This window comes from Cherax quadricarinatus, chromosome 18, assembly GCF_038502225.1.
Source record: "Cherax quadricarinatus isolate ZL_2023a chromosome 18, ASM3850222v1, whole genome shotgun sequence".
NCBI lineage: Eukaryota > Metazoa > Arthropoda > Malacostraca > Decapoda > Parastacidae > Cherax > Cherax quadricarinatus.
The window spans coordinates 25107457-25134956 of NC_091309.1; the positions used below are offsets into that span (position 1 = coordinate 25107457).

Sequence of the window (27500 nt, forward strand, 5' to 3'; positions counted from 1 at the left end):
GTACTAACTCTCTGGCAGACTTTGAGGAAAGAAACGAGGGGCATAGATGGAGCCCTCGGGAAATACGGACCAGATGTGTGCCAAGTTCAATGGCAACGTCGAGAGGGTTTGCTACATCAACACCAGCGACCCGTAGAACAGGAGCCGGGTCAGGAGAGTATTTACCACTCAATTTCCTCACTTTTTTCCAGACTGCACTCATAGAAGAAGCAGAGGTGATGGTGGAAACAGTCTCGCCAACAAGTGTGTTTAGCTTCATGGATGACACGGCGAGCGATCGCACGCTTCTGCTTAAAATCAAGAAGTCTCTCAGTGGTTCTATTGTACCGGTACCTGCCCCATGCAGCGCGTTTCAAACGTACTGCACGAGCACAAGCAGGAGACCACCAAGGCATGCACTTCTGAGAATGCCTGCCTGAGGTTTGGGGTATAGAATGAGAAGCTGCGGTATAAACTGACGTCGAGAAGAGGTGTAGGAGGTCATCAATGGAGGGTGAAGAAGGAACCTCACTAAAAGCAGTGAGGAGTGAATAAAGATCCCAATTTGCCCGATCAAATTGCCAGCGAGGGCTACGGAAAGGTGGTGAATAGGAAGGAGAAGTAAGAATGATTGGAAAATGATCGCTGTCATGCAAGTCCGGTAGAACAGACCAGGTGAAGTCTAGTGCAGTGGAGGAAGAGCAGACTGATAGATCGATGCAAGAGAGAGTATGAGTACGAGGATCAAAATGGGTGGGAGTACCCGTATTTAAAACATGGAGGGGGTGAGAGGCGAGAAAAGCCTCCAACTGGATGCCACGTGAATCACAATGAGACCCCCCCCCCCAGAGGAAATGGTGGGCATTAAAATCAAGTAACAGAGGTGGTGGTGGTAAGGATGAAACAAGAAAGGCAAAGTCTGGGATAGAAAATGCTCGAGAAGGAGAGAGATATAAAGAACATATTGTAAACCACTTATTCAAGTGGATACGGGCTGCAGTGTTATGCAGCGACGTATGGACAAAGAGTTGACAGTACGGAATATCATTGCGTAGAAGAAGGGCACTTCCATTAAAGGTCCCATCTGAGAAAGGATCCGAAGAATACAATAAATTATAGCCTGAGATAGGTTGGAAAACAGCCGAGTGTAATTTTGGTTCTTGTAAGCAAGCACCAACAGGGGAAAACCTGGAAAGCAACATCTGAAGCTCACCCAGATTACCCCTGAGGCCGCGGATATTCCACTGTAAATAGGCCATGATTGGCGATGAAGAAAATACCAGGAATCTGTAGGTAAAGGCACCTACGGACTAGAGGGGTTAGAAAAAAAAGTCAACGTGTGGTGGCATTGGAAGACATACAAGCAGTGAAGAATGGGGTTGTGAAGATGGAGGAGAGGGAAGAGAAGGAACAGGAAGTGAATCGGTGTCCATTGAAGGTTTAGTCTCTGCAATATATTCTGAAATGGCTTCAAGTGTTTCTGAATTCAAAGATGTATGGGAGACCATATTGGAGATAGGAGGGTGAGTAAAGATTGGGACAGTAATGGACTGTACCAAAGTAGAGGGAAGAGTGTAAGGGACTGGAGATGAAGTGTGGGGGGAGGGACAGAAGAGGCAGAAACCTGGGAGGTGGCAGAAGAGGAAGAAACTTGGGAGGGGACGGGGGTGGAAGGCATAGTACGAGGAGGAGGGTGAATCTCCACACTTGTAATAGAGCCAGAGAGGGGAAGAACTAGGTACAGAGACTGGAAAGGTAAAGTGTGGAGGTGGAAGAAGGGAAGGAAGGGGCAAAGAAGATTTGAGCAATGTGGATTTTTTTGACTTTTGAGAAGTAGAGGGGCGATTGGTATTAGGTGTCGTACGAGGTCTTGTCGATACTGGGGCTTGGGAAGAAGGACGCGAAGATGTGAGAACAGACCAAGTTGTAGTCGGGACGTCAGAGCCAAGGACAGCAAAAGGATTAGATGCCGGAGTGGCTATGGGAGGGGTAACAACAGAGGAGGCTGCAGAAGATGGGACCCCAGAAGTGGGGGGATGTTTTGAAACACGAGAATAAGAAACACGGGGTAGTCTCCCTTGGAGGCGGAGATGAGTAACTGCCATAGCATAAGGGAGACCTTCTGCCTCTTTGAGGCAACGGATTTCACGTTCATTTAAGTAGACCTGGCAATGGCGGGAGTACGAAGATGGAGGTTGACTGCAAGATGTATTAGAATGGTCGTCGGCACCACAGACTGGGCATTCGGCCATAGATCTGCAATATTTCACTGGGTGACCAAAACGCCAGCAATTTCTACATTGTTGCGGTGTAGGTATCACCTTTCAAACTTGTAACCGATGTCCCGCGACATATACAGAGGATGGGAGTTCTCGGCTGTCAAAAGTTAAACAAGCCACATTGCAAGGGTAACGTCTCCGCCCCCGGGCAGGAAAGACATAAGTGTCTACTTTGAGGATTGGGAGATCCTGGAGTTCCAGCTGTTCAAAAATGTCATTGCCACATGACTGGAAATTCTGTTGGACTATGGTATGGGGCAGAATGACAGTACCACTACAAGAATTGAGAGAAAGATGTTTTTCAATAGTGATAGTAGTAGTAGTATCGATATTCGAAAGGAGAGGAAGATCATGAGCTTGGGTAGCATTCTGGACAGTGATGATGCGTGTACCGCTCTTGAAAGCATGAAATGAAATATCTCTACCAACATGACGCAGGAGAGCTTTGCCAATACTATGGTCAGAAAGGTAGGCAGAAGAAGAAGTCAGTCTTAAAGTAAAGAATTTAGTCCATTGTGTGGTCCGAAACTGAGCGTGGAGAGGGAGTGCTTGACGTGTTGGTCTTTTCCGAGTAGAATGGGAAGGTAACGAAGGAGCATCATCAGGAGATTGACGTTGGTGTTAAGGAGTAGGGCCGGAGTTGGTCCGGCGTGAAATGGACGGGCGATTCGAAAATTGCCGTACCGTAGAGGGAGAAGCCGGAAGCATAGTCAAAGGAGAGCGGAGTTCAGACAAATCGAAGGAGTCAGTCGAAGCCCCGGTACCTGAAGCGGGTGAGGAAACAGCACCAGCAAGAGGTACAGGGGCATCAGGGGTGTCCGAAGAGTGGTCTAAACACAAGGCAGGGTCAGAATGGGGTGCGGTATCAAGAAGGGGCCCGGGGGTAGTGGGTTCATGGAGTGGGTTCTCCATGGTTAGGTTACTCCTTTGCTTTTTGTTTTTAAGAAAAAAAAAAGAAAGAAAATAAAAATAAAAAAAGAATAAAAAAAAAGGGGGGAGCGGGGAGGAATAGTTCCCAGGAGGAATGAAAGGGCTGGAAATCTCCCTCCGCTCCCAAGAGGACCTCAGCACCGCTAGTAGCGCAGATGCAGCATGGAACCCGTGCCATACCCTACCCTTCATGCCAGTAAACCAGCAATCTGGGATAGCAACCTCACATCTGCTGAGCTACCTCGGTGGACAAAAGAGAGGGCGGCCGGATATCCGCCACAAAGCATACCTCCTTCGGCCACCACCCCCGGAATCCGAAAGGTGGCTTCCAGAGATACACCCATTGCCGGAAAGACACCCAAAGTTACTCTGGGATACCGGAGAGGGATCGGGACATCCCCAGGCGATCCAGATTCCACGACAAACTATGCCACCGCCAAGAACCTCAACGGAATGGGATGGACCCCGGTGTCCTTTCCTCTACCTAGGAACTAGCGCGCCTGTGGGAGAAATCCCAAAGGCCAAAAAGAGGAAGGGCAAAAGGGAGGGGTGGGGAGGAGGAGGAGGAATGGAAAAAGGGGAGGGGAGGATGGGATAGGGGAGGGGAGAATGGGGGTTAATTAGGTTCGGTCTGAGGAAGAAGGACACATGAAAAGCTGATGACTGAGTGAATGTTGGTGAACTTTTTTGTATTTGGGTCATCCTACTTTGGCAGGAGATGATTGCCAAGTTAAAAATAAATAAGAGCATGTGTGTGTTATTTTGTTTGTTTATTTACTTACATGATTGTAACACTTTACAGTTATGACTATATTGATCAGTTAAACATTTTAATTTATTTTTACAATAAAAAATTCAACCTAGAAACATAATTCAAATTCATTTATTTCTTTGCAAGTAATACATTGAGATTGTGTGTTTACAATAATGGGTTGCAATGCAAAGAGAGCCTCTGTTATGCCTAGGCATTATGGGCCAACTTAATTTAATGGATTACTGACTACTTAACACTAAAGAAATTTATCATAGTTGTACAGTAGTTCTATTAATTACAGTGAATAATTTATATAAACCAAAGGATATATTCATATATTCTAAAATGCTTATTGTGAAACATGATTCACTTATATCCTGCCAATAAATAACATAAAAAGGGCACAATACCGTGACTGGAACGATGCACATAGAAGAGAGGAGCCTATTGTCAACAATGGACAATAGGTTCAAAAGTAAATATTGAAATTATATTATGGGAATATTGGGATGAAAGAGTAACTTACTGACTTGTGTATGCAGTGTTAGTAAAACATTACTGTACCTTTTCAGAGCTGAATCAGAATTTACATTTTCCCGTTGGATGGAGGTAATAGCAACTGCCACACAAAACTCTGCAAGAACTCGTCTGTTCTCCAGGAAAGAGAGCGAGAATGAAAGCATCAGGCTGTGAAGTTGAATACAGAAGGGTTTTGTGAACAGTACTGTCATAACTTCATTGCATCACTGCCCAAGGAAGCATCTCGGCAAACTTACATGCCATTGTTAATATAGGTTAAAAAAGTGCATAAATTATCTTGTGTTTTAAAAGAAATTGTATCATTTAATAATCACTTGGTCTCTGTAGACTAATAATTTTCCTAATGTCAACAGTGATTTTCAAATTAACCATATTAAGACTCCAATGCAGATTTTCTGTTTTTTATCAAGTTAATTTTATATGCCATAAATCTGGGATAATAAGGAAATGCCATGTTATATCTGCATAATAGCCATGAAGTAGCAAGGTTTCCTCGTGTGTGTGTGAGAGAGCATGTATGTACGCATGCTTGTGTGCACGTGTGTGTGTGTAATTTTGCAGAAGTTAAGAACTGAGAATGAGGATCCTTTCTCTTTTTTTTTTTTTATTTGCAAGCGTATTTTAATTTAACAACTAAAAGCAGGTTGTAAAGTAAATTGTTTACAAACTGTTCAAGATGGTTGATGCCTCTCAAATTGTTTAATATTTTTATAGTACTAAGAAGTTAGTGTAAATACTGTATTTTAAATATAGGTGAAGGCCTACCCCTCCAAAAAATGTTAACTATTACAAATTTTATGTATAAATTATGTCTTGTATAAGTAGCATTTTTGCATAGGCTTATTTTAAAACAAAGTATGTATACCCTTTCAAGAATTATGACATTTTGTTTACATAGTGATGACTGCATATCACTTGAGTTTTACACAAAAATGTGTTTTCATTAAAAGAAAGCCATGATATTTTGAAGAAATTTCATATACAAGATTGTACAGTGTAATATTTAGAATATATTTACAGTTTTGATGTAGAGGACCAAGCAGCTAAATCTTGTTCATCAAGATTTATTTCACAAATTGAAATTTGTTAATATTTTGACAAATGCCAAATCATATCATTTTTCTACTATCATTGAGGTTGAGGATTTGTGAGTAAATTTTAATAGTATGAAAGAGTGCTATTTAATATTATGGTGCATCAGTAAAATGTAGATAAGTTTGCTAATGGGAACCCTCTTACAAGAAAGTTAGCAGTGAGGTTACAAACGCCTTGTTAGCAACAGCAAATGTAGGTTGTGTACCAATAAGTTATTGCTCGTTAGAAAAAAAAAAAAAGCATACAATTGTTTATTGCTTACACTTCATAAATATATTCATTTATTGACTCTAAATTTGGTTTAGGTAGTTTATGTATATGTTTATACTGTTATTCAAAGTTGTGATTAATATTATTAGATAGAATTCATTCTTAGTGCTGGAATTTACCAGTTCATATTATGTAAGTATTAGAGAATTATTTGGGGGTCCTAGTCCATAATAGTCATTGGTGAGAGATGTTCGTATAGCATCATAGTTGTCAACTAAATGTGTACCAAAAAATTTATAAAAAATCCATTCATAGAATCTCACGTTTTTTTTAATTTTAGTCTTTATATGATTTACTGTTATAGTGGGTACAATAATAATGCTCTTCAGTTCAACATTGTCAAGTGTGGCATTTCGTCGTATTTAATAATTAAGGTTAAAAAAAATTTGTCATCCGACCATAGAACATACTAAAAAATTAATCTGGATATATTTTGAATCAATAATAAAAACTTTTCTTTCTCAAGTGTGCCATGATCTTTTTGAAACCATACAAACTCTGTTGACATTAAATAAGCTTTATCAAAGTGTTGAGATTTCAGATGAAAAGGCTTTCTCCTTTTTTTTTTGTCAAAAATTGATTTTTCATTCTCATGCATGTTGTGCTCAAATGTTTTAAACTGACCTATTATTTGTTTGTAAATTTTCTTCACTTGCATTGCCTTGACCCTGCCTTACCACCTTAGATCTGTATTATTGCAATAAATAATAGAGCTAGTTCTTGAATTATTTAGTGAGGACTATTCCCCAGTAATAACATTACACATTTTCAATGAATATTTGTACAAAGAGTTCTTAAGAAGTTGCCAAGTCAAAATATAGATTTCTTTGTTTAATTACTAAACAGAAAATTTAGAATATTGTTTTAGCCTGTTAACTGTCCAAATGTTGAGCTACGTTTTCACTGCTAGTGCTTGAAATAGTTTGATTTAAAAAAAAAAAAAAGGGCAATTTTGTTTAAAAAAAAAAAAAATTTTTTTTTTTTTTAGGATAAGTACTTACCAAGATACAAGGCCATGAAGTTCGTGCTGGATGATCATCTGATGTTATACCTTTTTTCCTTTTTACTTTATATAATTTTTATGTTCTGATAACTACAATTTATAGTAGTTCTTGCAATTTTATGGCCAATCTCTGTTCTGACACTAATATTAGGTACTGAAATAGTAATCATATAGTCACAAACACACTGAGAGGTAAACATTTTCACCTACTGGTCACATACTTCCTCTTTCAACAAACCAGCTGTATCCTACCAAGGCAGGGTGGCCCAAAAGAAAAAATGAAAGTATCTCCTTTTAAATTTAGTAATATACACAGGAGAAGGGGTTACTAGCCCCTTGCTCCCGGCATTTTAGTCGCCTCTTACAACACACATGACTTACGGAGGAAGAATTGTTTCACTTCCCCATGGAGGTAAGATGAAATGAACAAGAACAAAAACTAGAAAGAAAACCCAGAGGGGTATGTATATAGGTGCTTGTACATGTATGTGTAGTGTGACCTAAGTGTAAGTAGCAAGATGTAGCATATTTATGAGACAGAAAAGTGACCAGCAATCCTACCATCACAAAACGATTACAGGCTTCCGTTGTACACTCACTTGGCAGGATAGTATTACCCCCAACCTACTACCTAGGTGGTCACATATTGTCTAGAAATATATGACTGAATGACCAAGTTAGACACTCCAGTACAACCATCAACTTCTGTACCAGAACCTCTACCATCCATCTCAAACCAGTAGGGCCACAGCATAACTCTCCACTCTCTTCACAATCATCCACAAACACCAGCACCCACAATTTAAGGTAAGAAATACTGTTATTTGTTATATTTGTAGTCTTAAGCAGTAAAAACAACATAATACATCACAACAATGAACTACAATTACATCATCTTTCTTTCAACACACCGGCTGTATCCCACCGAGGCGGGGTGGCCCAAGAGGAAAAACGAGAGTTTTACATTTAGTAATATATACAGGAGAAAGGGGTTACTAGCCCCTTGCTCCCGGCATTTTAGTCGCCTCTTACAACACGCATGGCTTACGGAGGAAGAATTCTGTCCCACTTCCCCATGGAGGTAAGAGGATTATTATAATCAAAAAGAAGCGCTAAGCCGCAAGGGCTATACAGCGCTGCTGGAGGCAAGAGGAGATAAACAAGAACTAGAAAGAAAATAGAAGAAAACCCAAAGGGGTGTGTATATATATGCTTGTACATGTATGTGTAGAGTGACCTAAGTGCAAGTAGAAGTAGCAAGACGTACCTGAAATCTTGCATGTGTACGAGACAGAAAAAAAAGACACCAGCATTCCTACCATCGTGTAAAACAATTACAGGCTTCAGTTTTACACTTGCTTGGCAGGACGGAAGTACCTCCCTTGGAAGTTGCTGTCTACCAACCTACTACCTACAATAGATAGAAAGATTATTATTAGTATTATAATCAAGGGGGAAGCGCTAAACCCGGAGGATTATACAGCGCCTGGGGGGGGGGGATGTGGAAGGCATTCAGGCTTAATTCGGGGAACTGGAGCACAGATCCAATTCCCTAAATCAAGAGCCCCTCACCAACATCAAGGAACCTTCCTTGAGGGGATAGATAGAAAGAATATATTTCTTTCAACACCCCGGCCGTATCCCACCGAGGCAGGGTGGCCCAAAAGGAAAAACGAAAGTTTCTCCTTTTACATTTAGTAATATATACAGGAGAAGGGGTTACTAGCCCCTCGCTCCCGGCATTTTAGTCGCCTCTTACAACACGCATGGCTTATGGAGGAAGAATTCTGTTCGACTTCCCCATGGAGGCAAGAGGAAATAAACAAGAACAACTAGAAAGAAAATAGAAGAAAACTCAAATTATTATTATAAAAAAAGAAGCACTAAGCCACAAGGGCTATACAGCGCTGCAGGGCAGGAAGGAAGCGAGGGCATCAGTTGGCAAAAGGGAGATGGACGAGTAATAGGTTACGGATAACAGCGTGGTAATGGATGGTGAAAGGGTAAAGGGCAGCAAGAGACTGAACTATTATTATTATAATCAAAAAAGAAGCACTAAGCCACAAGGGCTATACAGCAAGAGACTGAACTAGAAAGGGCTGAGGGGAGTGCGAAAAGTATCAGAGTTTGTGGAGTAACTCGGTCATTGTCAAGAAGTCAATGAGAGAGTCAGGATTAAAGGAGGGTCCATCAGCAAGAAGGGAAGGTAAAGAGAAAGTAGTAGAACGAAGACGACATTGGAGGTAAATTCTGTGTGCTCGTTGATAGAGAGGGCAGTCTAACAGAATGTGGCTAATCGATACTGGAACTGGACACTGCTCACAGAGAGGAACAGGGTGCCTCTCCATGAGATACCCACGAGTAAGACGAGTGTGGCCAATGCGAAGGCGGGAGAGTGTGGCCAATGCGAAGGCGGGAGAGAGTGGCCTCCCAACCTCGGCACTGATGACAAGAAGACGGCCAGTAACCTATGCTCGGTTTAATAGAATGAAGTTTGTTACCGAGCAGAGCTGACCAACGTTGTTGCCAACGGGTGCGAAGGTGGGTAGCTATTGCAGCAAAATAGTCCAGAAATGGAACACCTCGATAGGAAATTGGTAGGTCATGTACTGCTGACCGCGCAGCAGTGTCTGCCTGTTCATTGCCCTGTATGTCGACATGACCAGGGACTCGACAAAAAACAATATCTTTATGTTTGGTAGAGATACGGCGTAGCCAAAGTTGGATACGGAGAACTAGGGGACGAGATGTATCAAATTTTCGTATAGCCTGTAGAGCACTAAGGGAGTCAGACTACTACAAATGATGACACAGTCAAAGATGCGATACGAATAAATGCTGCAAGAATGGCATACAGTTCAGCAGTAAAAATGCTAGCTGAAGATAGTAAATGCCCCTGCATGACGCTGTCCGGAAACACTGCTGCGAATCCGACGCCGTCTGAAGACTTAGAGCCATCTGTGTACACAGCGGTAGCATGAGAATGGGAGTGGAAGTGATAAAGAAAAAGAGAGCGGGAAGCCACCGTAGTCAGTTGAGCTTTCGAGCAAGGGAGTGTGAAAGAACGACCACAACAGCTGGAACTTTCCAGGGGGGTAGGGAAAAGCGAGATGCTACATGAACATATAAAGGTGGTAATTGAAGGGAAGACAAGAGTGAATGTAGGCGAAGAGAAAAGGGACGGAGCAAACAGGGGCGGCAAACGAATAAAGAATGTCTACTAATATCGGTGACCATTCTATAAATGGAAGCATTGTGTAGATCGTGAGAGCGTACATAGTAGCGAAGGCAATGGGCATCACGGCGATCAGACAAGGATGGAACATTCGCTTCTGTATAGAGGCTCTCAACAGGGGAAGAGCGAAAAGCACCAAGGCACAAACGTAATCCTTGGTGATGGATAGAGTTAAGGCTAGAGAGAGTAGCAGGAGAGGCCGCGGAATAAATCTGGTCACCATAATCGAGTTTCGATAAAACGAGGGCTGAATGTACGAGAAGCAGAGTTCGACCATCAGCTCCCCAGGAAAGATGAGCAAGGGTTTTAAGAAGGTTTAGCCGGCTGTGACAAGTTGCCTTCAGAGAGGTAATGTGAGGTTTCCAGGATAACCGACGGTCAAAGAGAAGGCCTAGAAACCTGACTATCATGTTCGGGGATACGGGAGTCAGAGAGATACAAAGGATGATCGGAGATAACAGAGCGTCTAGTGAAAGTAATTTGGCGAGTTTTGGTACTTGAAAATTTAAACCCATGCGTGGTGGCCCAAGTGGAAACAAGGTCGACCGCATGCTGGAGAGAAACTGCAATAAGATGACAGTCAGCGCCTGCACAAGCAATAGCGAAGTCATCAACATAGTGTGATGACCAAATATTGGGTGGAAGAACAGAGGCCAAATCATTTATAGCAAGGAGAAAGTGTTGTGCTTAGAACACATCCCTGAGGGACACCTTCAGCTTGGACGAAGTCCAGGGAAAGAACATTATTGACTCGAACACGGAAATGTCTGTCAGTCAAAAAGTTCTTAAGGAAGGATGGTAGATTGCCTCGGAGGCCTAAGGAATGGGCCTGGGCCAAATATTATACCTCCAAGTTGTGTCATATGCCTTCTCAAGGTCAAAAAATATGGCAATAACTGAGTGATTATTCGCAAAGGCATTACGAACATACATATCTAAGCGTAGTAAGGGGTCTATGGTAGAACGACCCTTATGAAAGCCATATTGACTAGCGGAGAGACTGTTGTGTCTCTCTAAATACCACATTAAACTTCAATTTACGAGACGTTCCATCACTTTGCAAACTGCACTAGTAAGAGCGATGGGACGATAGTGGGAGGCATCATGTCCTGTAGTACCCGGTTTGTGGAAAGGGAGATTTCCACAGCTGGGAAAGAACTCCTTGTGCCCAAATAAGATTGAAGAGGTGTAAGAGGACTACAAGGGCTGACCGATGTAAATGTTGTAACATACGAATATGAATGTCGTCAGGCCCAGCTGCCGATGATCGGCAAGCTGAGAGCGTTGCCTCTAGTTCTTGAAGTGTAAAAGGCACATTATACTGTTCTTCTCTGAGAAAAGAAAAGTCCAAGGGTACTAACTCTCTGGCAGACTTTGAGGAAAGAAACGAGGGGCAAAGATGGAGCCCTCGGGAAATACGGACCAGATGTGTGCCAAGTTCAATGGCAACGTCGAGAGGGTTTGCTACATCAACACCAGCGACCCGTAGAACAGGAGCCGGGTCAGGAGAGTATTTACCACTCAATTTCCTCAGTTTTTTCCAGACTGCACTCATAGAAGAAGCAGAGGTGATGGTGGAAACAGTCTCGCCAACAAGTGCGTTTAGCTTCACGGATGACACGGCGAGCGATCGCACGCTTCTGCTTAAAATCAAGAAGTCTCTCAGCGGTTCTATTTTACCGGTACCTGCCCCATGCAGCGCGTTTCAAACGTACTGCACGAGCACAAGCAGGAGACCACCAAGGCACGCACTTCTGAGAATGCCTGCCTGAGGTTTGGGGTATAGAATGAGAAGCTGCGGTATAAACTGACGTCGAGAAGAGGTGTAGGAGCTCATCAATGGAGGGTGAAGAAGGAACCTCACTAAAAGCAGTGAGGTGTGAATAAAGATCCCAATTTGCCCTATCAAATTGCCAGCGAGGGCTATGGAAAGGTGGTGAATAGGAAGGAGAAGTAAGAATGATCGGAAAATGATCGCTGTCATGTAAGTCTGGTAGAACAGACCAGGTGAAGTCTAGTGCAGTGGAGGAAGAGCAGACTGATAGATCAATGCAAGAGAGAGTATGAATACGAGGATCAAAATGGGTGGGAGTACCCGTATTTAAAACATGGAGGGGTTGAGAGGCGAGAAAAGCCTCCAACTGGATGCCACGTGAGTCACAATGAGACCCCCCCCCAGAGGAAATGGTGAGCATTAAAATCACCAATAACAGAAGTGGTGGTGGTAAGGATGAAACAAGAAAGGCAAAGTCTGGGATAGAAAATGCTCGAGAAGGAGAGAGATATAAAGAACATATTGTAAACCACTTATTCAAGTGGATACGGGCTGCAGTGTAATGCAGCGAGGTATGGACAAATAGTTGACAGTACGGAATATCATTGCATAGAAGAAGGGCACTTTCATTAAAGGTCCCATCTGAGAAAGGATCCGAAGAATACAATAAATTATAGCCTGAGATAGGTTGGAAAACAGCCGAGTGTAATTTTGGTTCTTGTAAGCAAGCACCAACAGGGGAAAACCTGGAAAGCAACATCTGAAGCTCACCCCGATTACCCCCGAGGCCGCAGATATTCCTCTGTAAATAGGCCATGATTGGCAATGAAGAAAATACCAGGAATCTGTAGGTAAAGGCACCTACGGACTAGAGGGGTTAGAAAAGTCAACGTGTGGTGGCATTGGAAAACGTTCAAGTAGCGAAGGAATGGAGCGTTGCGAAGAATGGGGTTGTAAAGATGGAGGAGAGGGAAGAGAAGGAACAGGAAGTGAATCAGTGTCCATTGAAGGTTTAGTCTCTGAAATGGCTTCAAGTGTTTCTGAATTCAAAGATGTATGGGAGACCATATTGGAGATAGAAGGAGGAGGGTGAGTAAAGATTGGGACAGTAATGGACTGTGCCAAAGTAGAGGGGGAGGGAAGAGTGTAAGGGACTGGAGATGAAGTGTGGGGGGGACAGAAGAGGCAGAAACCTGGGAGGTGGCAGAAGAGGGAGAAACTTGGGAGGGGACAGGGGTGGAAGGCATAGTACCAGGAGGAGGGTGAATCTCCACACTTGTAATAGAGCCAGAGAGGGAAAGAACTAGGTACAGAGACTGGAAAGGTAAAGTGTGGAGGTGGAAGAAGGGAAGGAAGGGGCAAAGAAGATTTGAGCAATGTGGATTTTTTGGACTTCTGAGTAGAGGGTCGATTGGTATTAGGTGTCATACGAGGTCTTGTCGATACTGGGGCTTGTGAGGAAGGACGCGAAGATGTGAGAACAGACTGAGTTGTAGTCGGGACGTCAGAGCCAAGGACAGCAAAAGGATTAGATGCCGTAGTGGCTATGGGAGGGGTAACAACAGAGGAGGCTGCAGAAGATGGGACCCCAGAAGTGGGGGGATGTTTGGAAACACGAGAATAAGAAACACGGGGTAGTCTCCCTTGGAGGCGGAGATGAGTAACTGCCATAGCATAAGGGAGACCTTCTGCCTCTTTGAGGCAACGGATTTCACGTTCATTTAAGTAGACCTGGCAACGGCGGGAGTACGAAGGGTGAGCTTCATTACAATTAAGGCAAGATGGAGGTTGACTGCAAGATGTATTAGAATGGTCGTCGGCACCACAGACTGGGCATTCGGCCGTAGATCTGCAATATTTCGCTGGGTGACCAAAACGCCAGCAATTTCTACATTGTTGCGGTGTAGGTATCACCTTTCGAACTTGTAACCGATGTCCCACGACATATACAGAGGACGGGAGTTCTCGGCTGTCAAAAGTTAAACGAGCCACATTGCAAGGGTAACGTCTCCGCCCCCGGGCAGGAAGGACATAAGTGTCTACGTTGAGGATTGGGAGATCCTGGAGTTCCAGCTGTTCAAAAATGTCATTGCCACATGACTGGAAATTCTGTTGGACTATGGTATGGGGCAGAATGACAGTACCACTACAAGAATTGAGAGAAAGATGTTTTTCAATAGTGATAGGAGTAGTATCGATATTCGAAAGGAGAGAAAGATCATGAGCTTGGGTAGCATTCTGGACAGTGCGATGCACATACCTCTCTTTAGAGCATGAAATGAAATATCTCTACCAACATGACGCAGGAGAGCTTTGCCAATACTATGGTCAGAAAGGTAGGCAGAAGAAGTTGGTCTTAAAGTAAAGAATTTAGTCCATTGTGTGGTCCGAAACTGAGCGTGGAGAGGGAGTGCTTGACGTGTCGGTCTTTTCCGAGTAGAATGGGAAGGTAACGAAGGAGCATCATCAGGATATTGACGTTGGCATTTAGGAGTAGGACCGGAGTTGGTCCGGCGCGAAATGGGCAGGCGATTCGAAAATTGCCGTACCGTAGAGGGAGAAGCCGGAAGCATAGTCAAAGGAGAGCGGAGTTCAGACAAATCGAAGGAGTCAGTCGAAGCCCTGGTACCTGAAGCGAGTGAAACAGCACCAGCAAGAGGTACAGGGGCATCAGGAGTGTCCGAAGAGTGATCTAAACACAAGGCAGGGTCAGAATGGGGTGCGGTATCAAGAAGGGGCCCGGGGGTAGTGGGTTCATGGACTAGGGCTGCCATGGTTAGGTTACTCCTTTGCTTTTTGTTTTTAAGAAAAAAAAAGAAAGAAAAGAAAATAAAAATAAAAAAAAGAATAAAAAAGGGGGGAGCAGGGAGGAATAGTTCCCAGGAGGAATGAAAGGGCCGGAAATCTCCCTCCGCGCCCAAGAGGACCTCAACACCGCTAGTAGCGCAGATGCAGCATGGAACCCGTGCCATACCCTACCCTTCATGCCAGTAAACCAGCAATCCGGGATAGCAACCTCACATCTGCCGAGCTACCTCGGTGGACAAAAGAGAGGGCGGCCGGATATCCGCCACAAAGCATACCTCCTTCGGCCACCACCCCCGGAATCCGAAAGGTGGCTTCCAGAGATACACCCGTCGCCCGAAAGACACCCAAAGCTACTCCGGGATACCGGAGAGGTATTGGGACATCCCCAGGCAATCCAGATTCCACGGCAAACTACGCCACCGCCAAGAACCTCAACGGAATGGGATGGACCCCGGTGTCCTTTCCCCTACCTAGGAACTAGCGCGCCTGTGGGAGAAATCCCAAAGGCCAAAAAGAGGAAGGGCAAAAGGGAGGGGTGGGGAGGAGGAGGAGGAATGGAAAAAGGGGAGGATGGGATAGGGGAGGGGAGAATGGGGGGCAATTAGGTTCGGTCTGAGGAAGAAGACCGACAGGGCTAATTCCTCAGACCAAGAGCCTCTTCACCACGCCAAGGAGCCCCCCTTGAAGAGGAATTCCAGGAACAGCTGTTAAAAATTGACCACTGTCTGGAAAATCTTCCAGCTCCTGCACCCAACATCTTGCTCCTGGGGGATTTCAACTTAAGGCACCTAAAATGGAGGAATATAGCAAATAATATTGTTGCAGTAATAACACCAGGAGGCAGCTCTGATGAAAACTCACACTCACACGAGCTTTTAAATCTCTGCACAAAATTCAATTTAAACCAGAAAATAATAGAGCCTACTAGACTGGAGAATACACTAGACCTCATCTTCACTAACAATGATGATCTGATAAGAAATGTCACCATATCAAAAACAATATATTCAGATCACAACATAATTGAGGTTCAGGCATGTATGCGTGGAGCCCCAGACCGACATAATGAGACTAGTCACGAGGGAGCATTCACCAAATTCAACTTCAATAACAAAAACAAAGTGGGACCAAGTAAACCAAGTCCTAACCGATATAAGCTGGGAAGATATACTAAGCAACACAGACCCCAACTTATGCCTAGAACAGATTAACTCTGTGGCACTATGTATGCACAAGGCTTATTCCTCTAAGAAAAAGGAGTAGATGTAAAATAGAAAGAGACAGGCGCTCCCTTTACAGGCGACGGAAAAGAATAACAGAGCGGCTAAAAGAGGTCAATATATCTGAAATGCGTAGGGAGACACTGGTCAGAGAAATAGCAAGCATCGAACTTAAGCTAAAAGAATCCTTTAGGAGTCAGGAATCGCGGGAAGAACTAAAAGCCATAAATGAAATCGAAAGAAACCCAAAGTATTTCTTCTCCTATGCCAAATCAAAGTCGAGAACAACGTCCAGTATTGGGCCCCTACTTAAACAAGATGGGTCCTACACAGATGACAGCAAGGAAATGAGTGAGCTACTCAAGTCCCAATATGACTCAGTTTTTAGCAAGCTGCTAACCAGACAGAGTCGAAGATCAAAATGAATTTTTTATGAGAGCCACAAAATTTGATTAACACAAGCCTATCCGATGTTATCCTGACGCCAAATGACTTCGAACAGGCGATAAATGACATGCCCATGCACTCTGCCCCAGGGCCAGACTCGTGGAACTCTGTGTTCATCAAGAACTGCAAGAAGCCCCTATCACAAGCCTTTTCCATCCTATGGAGAGGAAGCATGGACACTGGGGTCGTCCCACAGTTACTAAAAACAACAGACATAGCCCCACTCCACAAAGGGGGCAGTAAAGCAACAGCAAAGAACTACAGACCAATAGCACTAACATCCCATATCATAAAAATCTTTGAAAGGGTCCTAAGAAGCAAGATCACCACCCATCTAGAAACCCATCAGTTACACAACCCAGGGCAACATGGGTTTAGAACAGGTCGCTCCTGTCAGTCTCAACTATTGGATCACTACGACAAGGTCCTAAATGCACTAGAAGACAAAAAGAATGCAGATGTAATATATACAGACTTTGCAAAAGCCTTCGACAAGTGTGACCATGGCGTAATAGTGCACAAAATGCGTGCTAAAGGAATAACAGGAAAAGTCGGTCGATGGATCTATAATTTCCTCACTAACAGAACACAGAGTAGTCGTCAACAGAGTAAAGTCCGAGGCAGCTACGGTGAAAAGCTCTGTTCCACAAGGCACAGTACTCGCTCCCATCTTGTTCCTCATCCTCATATCCGACATAGACAAGGATGTCAGCCACAGCACCGTGTCTTCCTTTGCAGATGACACCCGAATCTGCATGACAGTGTCTTCCATTGCAGACACTGCAAGGCTCCAGGCGGACATCAACCAAATCTTTCAGTGGGCTGCAGAAAACAATATGAAGTTCAACGATGAGAAATTTCAATTACTCAGATATGGTAAACACGAGGAAATTAAATCTTCATCAGAGTACAAAACAAATTCTGGCCACGAAATAGAGCGAAACGCCAACGTCAAAGACCAGGGAGTGATCATGTCGGAGGATCTCACTTTCAAGGACAACAACATTGTATCAATCGCATCTGCTAGAAAAATGACAGGATGGATAATGAGAACCTTCAAAACTAGGGATGCCAAGCCCATGATGACACTCTTTAGGTCACTTGTTCTAACTAGGCTGGAATATTGCTGCACACTAACAGCACCTTTCAAGGCAGGTGAAATTGCTGACCTAGAAAATGTACAGAGAACCTTCACGGCGCGCATAACGGAGATAAAACACCTCAATTACTGGGAGCGCTTGAGGTTCCTGAACCTGTATTCCCTGGAACGCAGGCGGGAGAGATACATGATTATATACACCTGGACAATCCTAGAGGGACTAGTACCGAACTTGCACACGAAAATCACTCACTACGAAAGCAAAAGACTTGGCAGACGATGCAACATCCCCCCAATGAAAAGTAGGGGTGTCACTAGCACGTTAAGAGACCATACAATAAGTGTCAGGGGCCCGAGACTGTTCAACTGCCTCCCAGCATACATAAGGGGGATTACCAACAGACCCTTGGCAGTCTTCAAGCTGGCACTGGACAAGCACCTGAAGTCAGTTCCTGACCAGCCGGGCTGTGGCTCGTACGTTGGTTTGCGTGCAGCCAGCAGTAACAGCCTGGTTGATCAGGCTCTGATCCACCAGGAGGCCTGGTCACAGACCGGGCAGCGGGGGTGTTGACCCCCGGAACTCTCTCCAGGTAAACTCCAGGTATACCAATTTCCTATTAATTCTTCCTGTGAAGGCTTACTCAGCCGTGGAACAACTTCAGACAGTATTACCCAGGCTGGCTCCTTAGGAAAATTAGTGAATAGAAAAAGAAATAATAACAGACAAACAAACACTTTATTATGTAGAAAATATAAAACTTAAATATGAAATATTAATCCTACATTAAAGAAAATGAAAAGGGAAAAATATAAATAACTGAATTCAACGCTAATTTAACACTTGGGTGTCTGGTGTTGGTGACACTGCTTGTTGAAATCGTAGCCGTTGCTGATGATGGGGGGGGGGGGGTCGCAGGTGTTGGTGACCACCACTGGCTAGTTCTTCACAGATTAACGCCGTGAGTAGTATCCCGATGACAGGAAAGCAGGTTCTTCACCGCTGCAATGATGTGGGGTTACGTCCTGCAATTTCATACAGGTGCACAGGTACATTAGTGTATCACTCTGAAACTCCCAGAGCGTTCAGGCAAAAGAATGTCCTCAAGGATAATTTGTGTGTGCTGTGGAGGGCAAACAGTAAGGCATGGGTCACTAGGGAATTTTTCTATAACTGGTTACACCATGCATTTGCCCCCAATGTGAAAGATTACCTAACTGAAAAGAAATTAGAACTTAAGTGCCTCCTGGTGTTAGACAATGCCCCTGGTCATCCTACAGACGTGGCAGAGCGACTTTATGGGGACATGAGCTTCATTAAGGTGAAGTTTTTGCCTCCTAATACCACTCCTCTCCTGCAGCCCATGGACCAGCAGGTTATTTCCAACTTCAAGAAACTGTACACAAAAGCTCTGTTTGAAAGGTGCTTTGTAATGACCTCAGAAACTCAACTGACTAAGAGAGTTTTGGAGAGATCACTTTAATATCCTCAATTGTGTAAACCTTATAGGTAAGGCTTGGGAGGAAGTGACTAAGAGGACCTTGAACTCTGCTTGGAAGAAACTGTGGCCAGAATGTGTAGACAAAAGGGATTTTGAAGGGTTTGAGGCTAACCCTGAGAATCCTGTGCCAGTTGAGGAATCCATTGTGGCATTGGGAAAGTCCTTGGGGTTGGAGGTTAGTGGGGAGGATGTGGAAGAGTTGGTGGAGGAGGACAATGAAGAACTAACCACTGATGAGCTGATAGATCAACTTCAAGAGCAAGAGGCCAGACCTGGGGAAACTGGTTCAGAGGAGGGGAGAGAGAAATTGAAGAAGTTGCCTACTACAAAGATAAAGGAAATCTGTGCAAAGTGGCTTGAAGTGCAAACCTTCATGGATGAAAATCACCCTCACACAGCTATTGCAAGCCGTGTTGGCAACCTGTACACTGACAATGTTGTGAAACACTTTAGGGAAGTGATAAAGGAACGAGAGGTACAGGCCACTATGGACAGATATCTTGTGCGAAAGAAGTCCAGTGACTCTGAAGCTGGCCCTAGTGGCATTAAAAATTAAATGCAAAATGGGGAAGTCTCTGGACGTTAGTCCTTCTCCTGTTCTTCTCGATTGACAGGTGACCCTCACTGTCATCCAAGCTGAAAAGAGACAGGTTACCCACTGCTTAAATAATCACTCTCCATGGCAGTGTACATTACTCAAAAGACGTGGTGATTATTACAACAGTCAACCTAGAGCAAGACTGAAAGGACTAAAGTTTATTATTGGTCAAAAGTGAAGCTTTTAACCAATAAATCCACTAGAATACAAGGCAGGCATGTACTTACAGTAGTGTTGGGAGCTGCGAGTCGAGTGATTTACTGTTTGACCAGAGCCCCATACGTCACCTTTCGAGGGGGGAGGGAAGAAAGAGGGAGGGGAAGGTATAGCGGGAGCTAGACTGACCCTACGTTAACAAGCAGCCGGCAATCAAACTATCACTTTAGGGGTGGGGGGGAGAAAAGGCGGGAAAAACGGGAGCGTGACTTACCCTAACTAGTAGCCGGCAATGAAACTATCACTTTCGGGGAGGGGGAAGAAAGGCGAGGGAGCGTGACTTACCCTACCTTAACTAGTAGCCAGTAATGAAACTATTGTTACTATATTGCTACTCCTATCTATTGAACTTTTCCCTCACACTCCCCCATACCAAGACTTATAGTCAAGGAGTATAAGAAGAATAGGCGAGGAAAAAGTTATAACATGTGGAAGTCGCGTAAGGCAACAAATCTTCTACTGACTGTTACGACTTAACCAGTCAGGGAAATAATTGGATGAACCATTGATATACACAATATGGAACTTAAAAGCCTGGAGTGCCAATGTCCACCTCAAGAGGCGACTGTTGGTTCCCTTAAAAGTTTCTAGGTATATCAAAGGTTTGTGGTCCGTTTCTAAAATGAATTCTTTTCCCAGCAAATAAAATTTAAGTTAGGAGATACCCCACACAAGGGCTAAACATTCCTTTTCTATTGTGGAGTATCTTGTTTCTGCGGGAAGGAGTTTCCGGCTTAGGAAGCATACAGGGAAGGGAGTACCATCATGGTATTGTAGTACACTGCACCTAAGCCAGTATTGGAGGCATCAGTTCTCAAACAAAATGTTTTATTAATATCTGGAATCTTAAGTATAGGGTCTTTCGAAAAGATACTTTTAATCTCATTAAACTTTTCCCGAGCTACGTCGGAAAGTTCAAGACGTTCCTTTCCAGACTTTTTAAGGAAGTCCGATAAGATGCCTGTAAGATCAACAAGATTCGGGATAAACCGTGCATAAAAATTTACAGAACCAAGAAAGCTACGCATGAGCTTCTTGGTTTTGGGGAATTTAAATTCTAATAAAGCTTTGATCTTACTGGGGAGAGGCTGCAGAGAGTTATTAGAAAGTATCAGTCCAAGATATCTAATCTTGTTATACCCAAGGAAGCATTTCTTCGGCTTGGCAGTGAGGCCATGTGAGCGTAACCTACGCAAAACTGATGTTAATGTTTGGATATGTTCGCCCCACGTAGATGTCATTACGTAAATGTTATCAAAATAAACTGAAACATTTGGCATATTACCCAAGACCTTTCTCATCAGTCTCACGTAGGTAGCACAGGCAGTTACCAAACCGAAGGGCATAGTTCTATATTGCATCAGTCCTTGGTGTGTAGGAAAAGCGGTGTACTGCTTAGAAGAAGGATCTAGCATTACTTGATATGCCTGCGCAATATCAATCTCTGAAAAGAAGGAAGTCATAAAATTTGTGTAGATCGCTATCTATTAAGGGCATAGGCTCAGCATCCCACCGAGTTATAGCATTAAGGCCTCTGAAGTCAATAGCAAGTCTATACGAATTATCCTCCTTCTTAACCATGACTACTGGTGAACAATATGAAGATATTGAAGGTTCAATGATCTTTAGTTTTAATAATTTGTCTACCTCTCGGTCAAATGCATCCCTAAGGTGAACTGGAACTGGGTATAATTTTCGTCTGATAGGATTGTCTGTCATTAAGTCAATCTTATGGACTACCGTGGAGGTAACACCTGGAATATCAGTAAAGACGTCTGAAAAGTTACTCACACATTGAAGTAGTTCATGTCTCTTATGGTCATCCAAAGATTCATTAATATTAATGTTGGTTGCATCCGAGTGGTCAAGAGTCACCAAGTCATGTAGTTCTTCATCATAGTCTAAGTTAGAGGTGTCAATTACGCACACTTTACATTCTTCAGTTGTCTTATCAAGTTTGTGTGGAAAAACTAAGTCAAAGTTGTTAAGGCAGTTAACCGAATTTCTTCGGTAATATTTCTTAAGGATGTTGATATGATAAAGCTTAGGTTTCCCCTTGACTTCTATGAGGTAGTCAACTTTCCCACAAATTTTTAATACTTTATATGGACCTTTCCATGCTACTAATAATTTATTTGACTTGATAGGCAAAAGTACAAGAACTTCATCACCTACTTTAAAACTTCTCCTCTGACTTTTGGAATCAAAATAGGTTTTGCACTGGTCCACTGACAAGCTTATGTTTTTCGAAACTATGTCAGAGGTCTCCTCAAGTTTGGATCTAAGGTCAAGGAGAAACTGGTAAGAAGACTGAACCTCAGCATTTACCTCCTCATTAGTCCGTAAGTCATGAAGGATGGACAGTGGACCTCTGGCCTGTCTACCATAGAGAAGTTCAAAAGGTGAAAACCCCAAAGAGTCACTGGGAACTTCCCTCATGGCAAACAAAGCACAGGGTAGGTAACGATGCCACTCCTTAGGTTTAAGGGAGCAAAGTTTCCTTAAAATGGACTTGAGAATCGAATGCTGGCGCTCAATCCTCCCATTACAGCTGGGATGATAGGGTGTGGTGAAGAGAGGCTTCACTCCCAGAAGTTGGTATAGATGTTGCATTAAGTCAGATGTGAATTGTGTCCCACGGTCAGACAAAATTTCTCTAGGGATGCCCACTCTGGAGAAGATGGACAAAAGGGCTTCAGCCACCTCTGTAGTAGTTATGGTCTTTAAGGGAACGGCTTCAGGGAAACTCGAAGCATAATCAACTAGTGTTAATATATATCCATGTCCCCCAGATGAAAGTGGAGATAAAGGACCAACGATGTCAATAGCTACTCTTTCAAACGGTACCGTAAAAATAGGCATTTTGACCATAGGTATTCGCCTGGTACCTCGGGAGGATGACAGTTGGCAAACTTTACACGATCTACAATAGGTAGTGACATCTGAGGACATTTTTGGCCAAAAATAGGTTTCCCTAATTTTATTTAAGGTTTTACGATGCGAGAAATGTCCGGCCACTGGCAGGTCATGAGCCATTTTAAGAACAGTCTCTCTGCATTGACTTGGAACAACTAAGATGGAATAGTATCTCATCTGAATTTAATTTGAATACTGACTTGTACAAGATATCTTTTATATATTCAAATTTATATGAAAAGTTTTTCCTTTGGATAACTTGATTTTGTTTAGCGGCATTATGGCAATTCTGAAGAGAAGGGCAATTACGTTGTAAATTGACAAAGGAGTCCTTCGATATGTCTAAAGGCTTAAAGTCAGGGAAAATCAAAGGATGGACAGTAGGGGAAGCATGGGCTTTGGTCTGAGCCCTAGTCAAGACATTTATGGTATCGGAGGTGATATCTTCACTTTCATCTAACAAGTGAACTGGTGATCCTACTACCTCGCTTTCGAGAGAAGCATCACTGGTTTTTAATCCCACATGAATCTCACGAGACATTGTCTCATCTGACCTTTCGAGGGGCTTCTCCGACTCTACAGGAAGAGGATCTGAAACACCTATGTCCATCTTTGGTGATGAAAGGTTAACCTCAGAAGGAAGAATGGCACCTTTTACATTACCTATTAGTACGGAGCAAGAAGTGATGGGAGCTAGTACGGCTTCAGACCAACCTGTGAACCATTTAGACCTAATGTAACAACGGATGGTAGGAAAAGTGTCTGTACGGCCCAAGTAGTCTGAAAGTATAGCAGAGGAATGAGTTTCTTTAAGATTAGGGAACAGCTTATCAGAAATTACTATACATGTGCATCCAGTGTCTCGTAAAATGGTAGATACATTAAGTCCATTAACTGTTCCTGAACAGAAGGGTGCTTGGTCATTACAGTCTTTAAAACATCTTCCAACTTTTTGGACCTTCTTAGGACAATCTGGACGTTTATGTCCCTTAACACCTCACAAATGACAAACAGGAATAAAAGAAGTCATTTTACTTTCCACTAGAGGCTTTGATTTCTTAAGGTCTGATGAACCCTTGCCCTTAGGGTTCGATCCCTTTAGGTCTTTATAGGAATTGTGAGCCTCAGCATATAGGTCAGCAGCCTCAGCAACTTCCTCAGCTCTAATCAGGTTACGTTCTCTAATGAATGTTCGTATCTGGTGAGGAAGAGCTGTCAGGAACTGGTCAGCAACCATGAAGTCTCGAAGAGATTCATAACTGTGATCAATTCCTGAACTCTCTATCCAAAAGTCGAACAAACGAAAGTGTTACCTGTAACTGTTGAAAGTTCTGGCCAGGCTGTAAGGTGGCATACCTGAAATCTTTCCTGTAAGAAATAGTGGTTTTTTGATATGCTTTAAGGATTGCCTTCTTTAGTAGGTTATAATTACATATGATATCCTGCGACAAAGTTGCATAGATATTCAAAGCAGTACCAGAAAATAACATTCCTAACCTGGTAGCCCAGGTGTCAGCAGGCCATTCACAGAGGGTAGCGGTATTTTCAAACCTGATAATGTATGAAGTTATGTCTTCCCCCTCTGTGAAGGGAGGTAAATTAGGTGTTGGAATATGTGCACTGACTGCACGTTGTTCCATTACTCCTTCCTCTAATTGTTGTTGTGTAAAAGTTAACTTTTTATTCTCTAATTCAAGGCGAGATTTTTCGAGCTCGCGATCCTTTTCTCTTTCCTCAAGTTCTCTTAATTTAACTTGTTCTTCACGTATCTTAGCTTGTTCCTCACGTACTTTTGCTCTCTCCTCATGATCAAGTCTATCACGCTCTTTTTGGTCTTCTCGCTCTCTTTCTGTCTTTCTCGGATTTCTCTCTCTCTCCTTTTTCTCCTGTCTTTCAAGGTTCTCTTTCTCCTTTTTCTCTTCTTTTGATTCTCTCTCTCTCCTTATTCTCTTCTCTTTCCCTTTCTGTCTTTCTTCTCTCTCAATTCTCTCTCTTTCAAGTCTTTCCTGGATCTTAGCACTAATGAAAGATTCTAAATTTTTCCCTGTTATTCCTAACTTACTTCCAGCATTCATCCAAAACTGGTATTCATCCATACTTGCAAGAATAACTTAAACTATCAGGGGAAAATGAAACGGGCATTAAAGAAAACGGAGGGTTCAATTCCTGCTCTGCTCAAACTGTAAATAAACCAGAGGGCTCGATCCCTGCTTCAATTAAACAATATGTATTAATGAAAACGAAGGGTTCTATGCCGGCTCCGAGCAAACAGTAAGTAGAATGGGGTCCCTTGACCATCCAATCTTCTCACCAACAAATCAAGAGTGTCCTATGACAGTTCCCTTGATATAATGAAGAGCTCAATGAAACAAGTTGTCACTGGAAAATCTTGGGTCCCTAGAGTCTAATCCTCCAGTGTTTCAAGCTCACACACAATTAGGTGGCAGAATTAAATATTATATCCTGCCTGACTTGACTTACAATAAATTGAGACTATAACAATCACCAAATCTTTCAAATACCTGTACTGTAGTCCTACCATAGAGAATGATTACTCATGGCTGGTGGTAACCGTCTGTGGTATGCGGCGTTGAAGTTCCAATGGTAGATTCGAGATGGAGTTGAATCTTGATTCAGTAGAGTTGATCCTGGCAAGGTCGCCACTTGTGAAGGCTTACTCAGCCCTGTAACAACTTCAAACAGTATTACCCAGGCTGGCTCCTCCTCAGGAAAATTAGTGAATAGAAAAAGAAATAATAACAGAAACAAACACTTTATTATGTAGAAAATATAAAATATAAAACACTTAAATATGAAATATTAATCCTACATTAAAGAAAATGAAAAAGGAAAAATATAAATAACTGAATTCAACGCTAATTTAACACTTTACTGTCTGAAGTTGTTACAGGGCTGAGTAAGCCTTCACACTTCCTATTTTTTTAAAATGATGCAACATCCCCCAATGAAAAGCAGAGGTGTCACTAGCACGTTAAGAGACGATACAATAAGTGTCAGGGGCCCGAGACTGTTCAACTGCCTCCCAGCATACATAAGGGGGATTACCAACAGACCCCTGGCAGTCTTCAAGCTGGCACTGGACAAGCACCTAAAGTCGGTTCCTGACCAGCCGGGCTGTGGCTCATACGTTAGTGTGCAGCCAGCAGTAACAGCCTGGTTGATCAGGCTCTGATTCACCAGGCGGCCTGGTCTCAGACTGGGCCACGGGGGCATTGACCCCCGCAACTCTCTCCAGGTAAATTCAAGGTCTCCAGTGCTTCATCCCAAGTACTTTTAAGTTTCCATGCCTCTTGTATTAACAGTTTTCCCTGTTATTGTAAGAGGTGATAATGTGAGAAATTATGTGCATGAGGTTCACAGGCAATAACCTGAATTCTTACATGCATATAATCTGAGCCAGGTACAACTAAAATGGCACTCACTGATGTTCATTGCACCGCAGAGTTAGACGAGACTTCAGGTACAGAAGGTGGCAACACTGCACCTCCCTTGATGCCCACTCACTCCAAACCACACAAATGGAGCTATAAAAATTATGGATTAACTTTAATAAAACTAGTAACTCTGGCAAATTATAGGCTGTGAAGTATACATAAACTTAAGGACTATCTCCAGAAATGGTTAATAGGATCACTAATTATCATTATAGACAATTATATATAGAGACTGGATAATATTTCTCATCACTGATATCCTAATTATAAATACCAAATTTTAGACATTAACTTGCCACAATTATTGTTGACAGATCACATGTACTTTGGAGATAGATGGGACTAAGTACAATGAGTCACAGCACTATGCAGCCTCTCCACACTTAGCGACATACGTGCTTACCAATGACTCGAACTTATGACGGGCTCTGGCCAGTATGCATACCTAAATAATGTATATTAGACCTAACTTCCTCTATTCTGCTTATTACAACATACATAGTAGCATTGCTAGGGTTGGAGTCACCCAGGGCATAATCCAAGGGCAGAAGAATGGGGGGGGGGGGGGAAATAAACTTCAGTTATGTCACTACTGCATGCCCAGCGAGTAATGTTTAGCAATGAGAACGTTTAAGGGCCATAAACCGAACAGGAGAATACTTTAACTGTATTAATGATAAAATAAATAATCATAGTAATATTGAGGAAACACTCAAATACCATTGAGTACATGCAACAGATCCTACATTTATTCATCTTCAAGCAAAAAAAAAAAACTTGAAAAATAAAGAAAAACATTGCAATATCAGAGAAACTAGTTCCAACATCTCAGTGAACCTGATCTTAAATTTCTTTGCCTTCAATCCTGCAAAATCATCTATCACATCATCAAAATCAATGATTTTTCCTTATATAGGCCTATTTGTACTTTGTAATCATACAAGAGGCTACATAGAAATGAAGGATTTTTCTCTTATGTTGCTGCAGCACTGTTTTGTGCATTATTGTCACCTTTAGAGGCTCTATGGTGTCACCCCGGGTGGCCCGCCCCCACCTTACGACGCCACTGAATACACAGTACACTACTGTATAAACATTCAAAAATATACTAAAAATGTTATAAATGGTGCAAAGGTGACATTAAAACTATTAAACAAGCCCACTACCATTACAGTATGCTCCTTAGCGACAAATTTGTTTACCAACCTGGTCTTAGAAACAACTCTGTCGTTAAGCAGGGAGAGGCTGTGTACCTCCTTTAATGCCCACCTACTCCCACACAAGTTGGATCTATAAGATGTGAACAACTATTGAATTTAAACCGGTAACGCTGGTAATTTATGGCTGTGGATTGCATGTATTTTGAGGACCTGACCTCCAGAA

The 27500-nt window shown here is 42.9% G+C and overlaps 1 protein-coding gene and 1 long non-coding RNA gene across 8 annotated transcripts in view; one reads left to right on the top strand and one right to left on the bottom strand.

Annotated features, from left to right (window-relative positions):
- Positions 1-6563, top strand: part of Cdep (Chondrocyte-derived ezrin-like domain containing protein) — a 628747-nt gene extending 622184 nt beyond the window's left edge. For all 6 annotated transcript variants that reach the window (XM_070086348.1, XM_070086350.1, XM_070086352.1 and 3 more), the window contains one exon: positions 4515-6563. In XM_070086348.1, coding sequence (XP_069942449.1) covers positions 4515-4635 — 121 coding nt within the window. In that variant the 3' untranslated portion in view covers positions 4636-6563. The remainder of the gene's footprint in view (positions 1-4514) is intronic.
- LOC138852881 (uncharacterized) overlaps positions 1-27500 on the bottom strand; it is a 112507-nt gene that overhangs the window by 41669 nt on the left and 43338 nt on the right. The window lies entirely within an intron of this gene.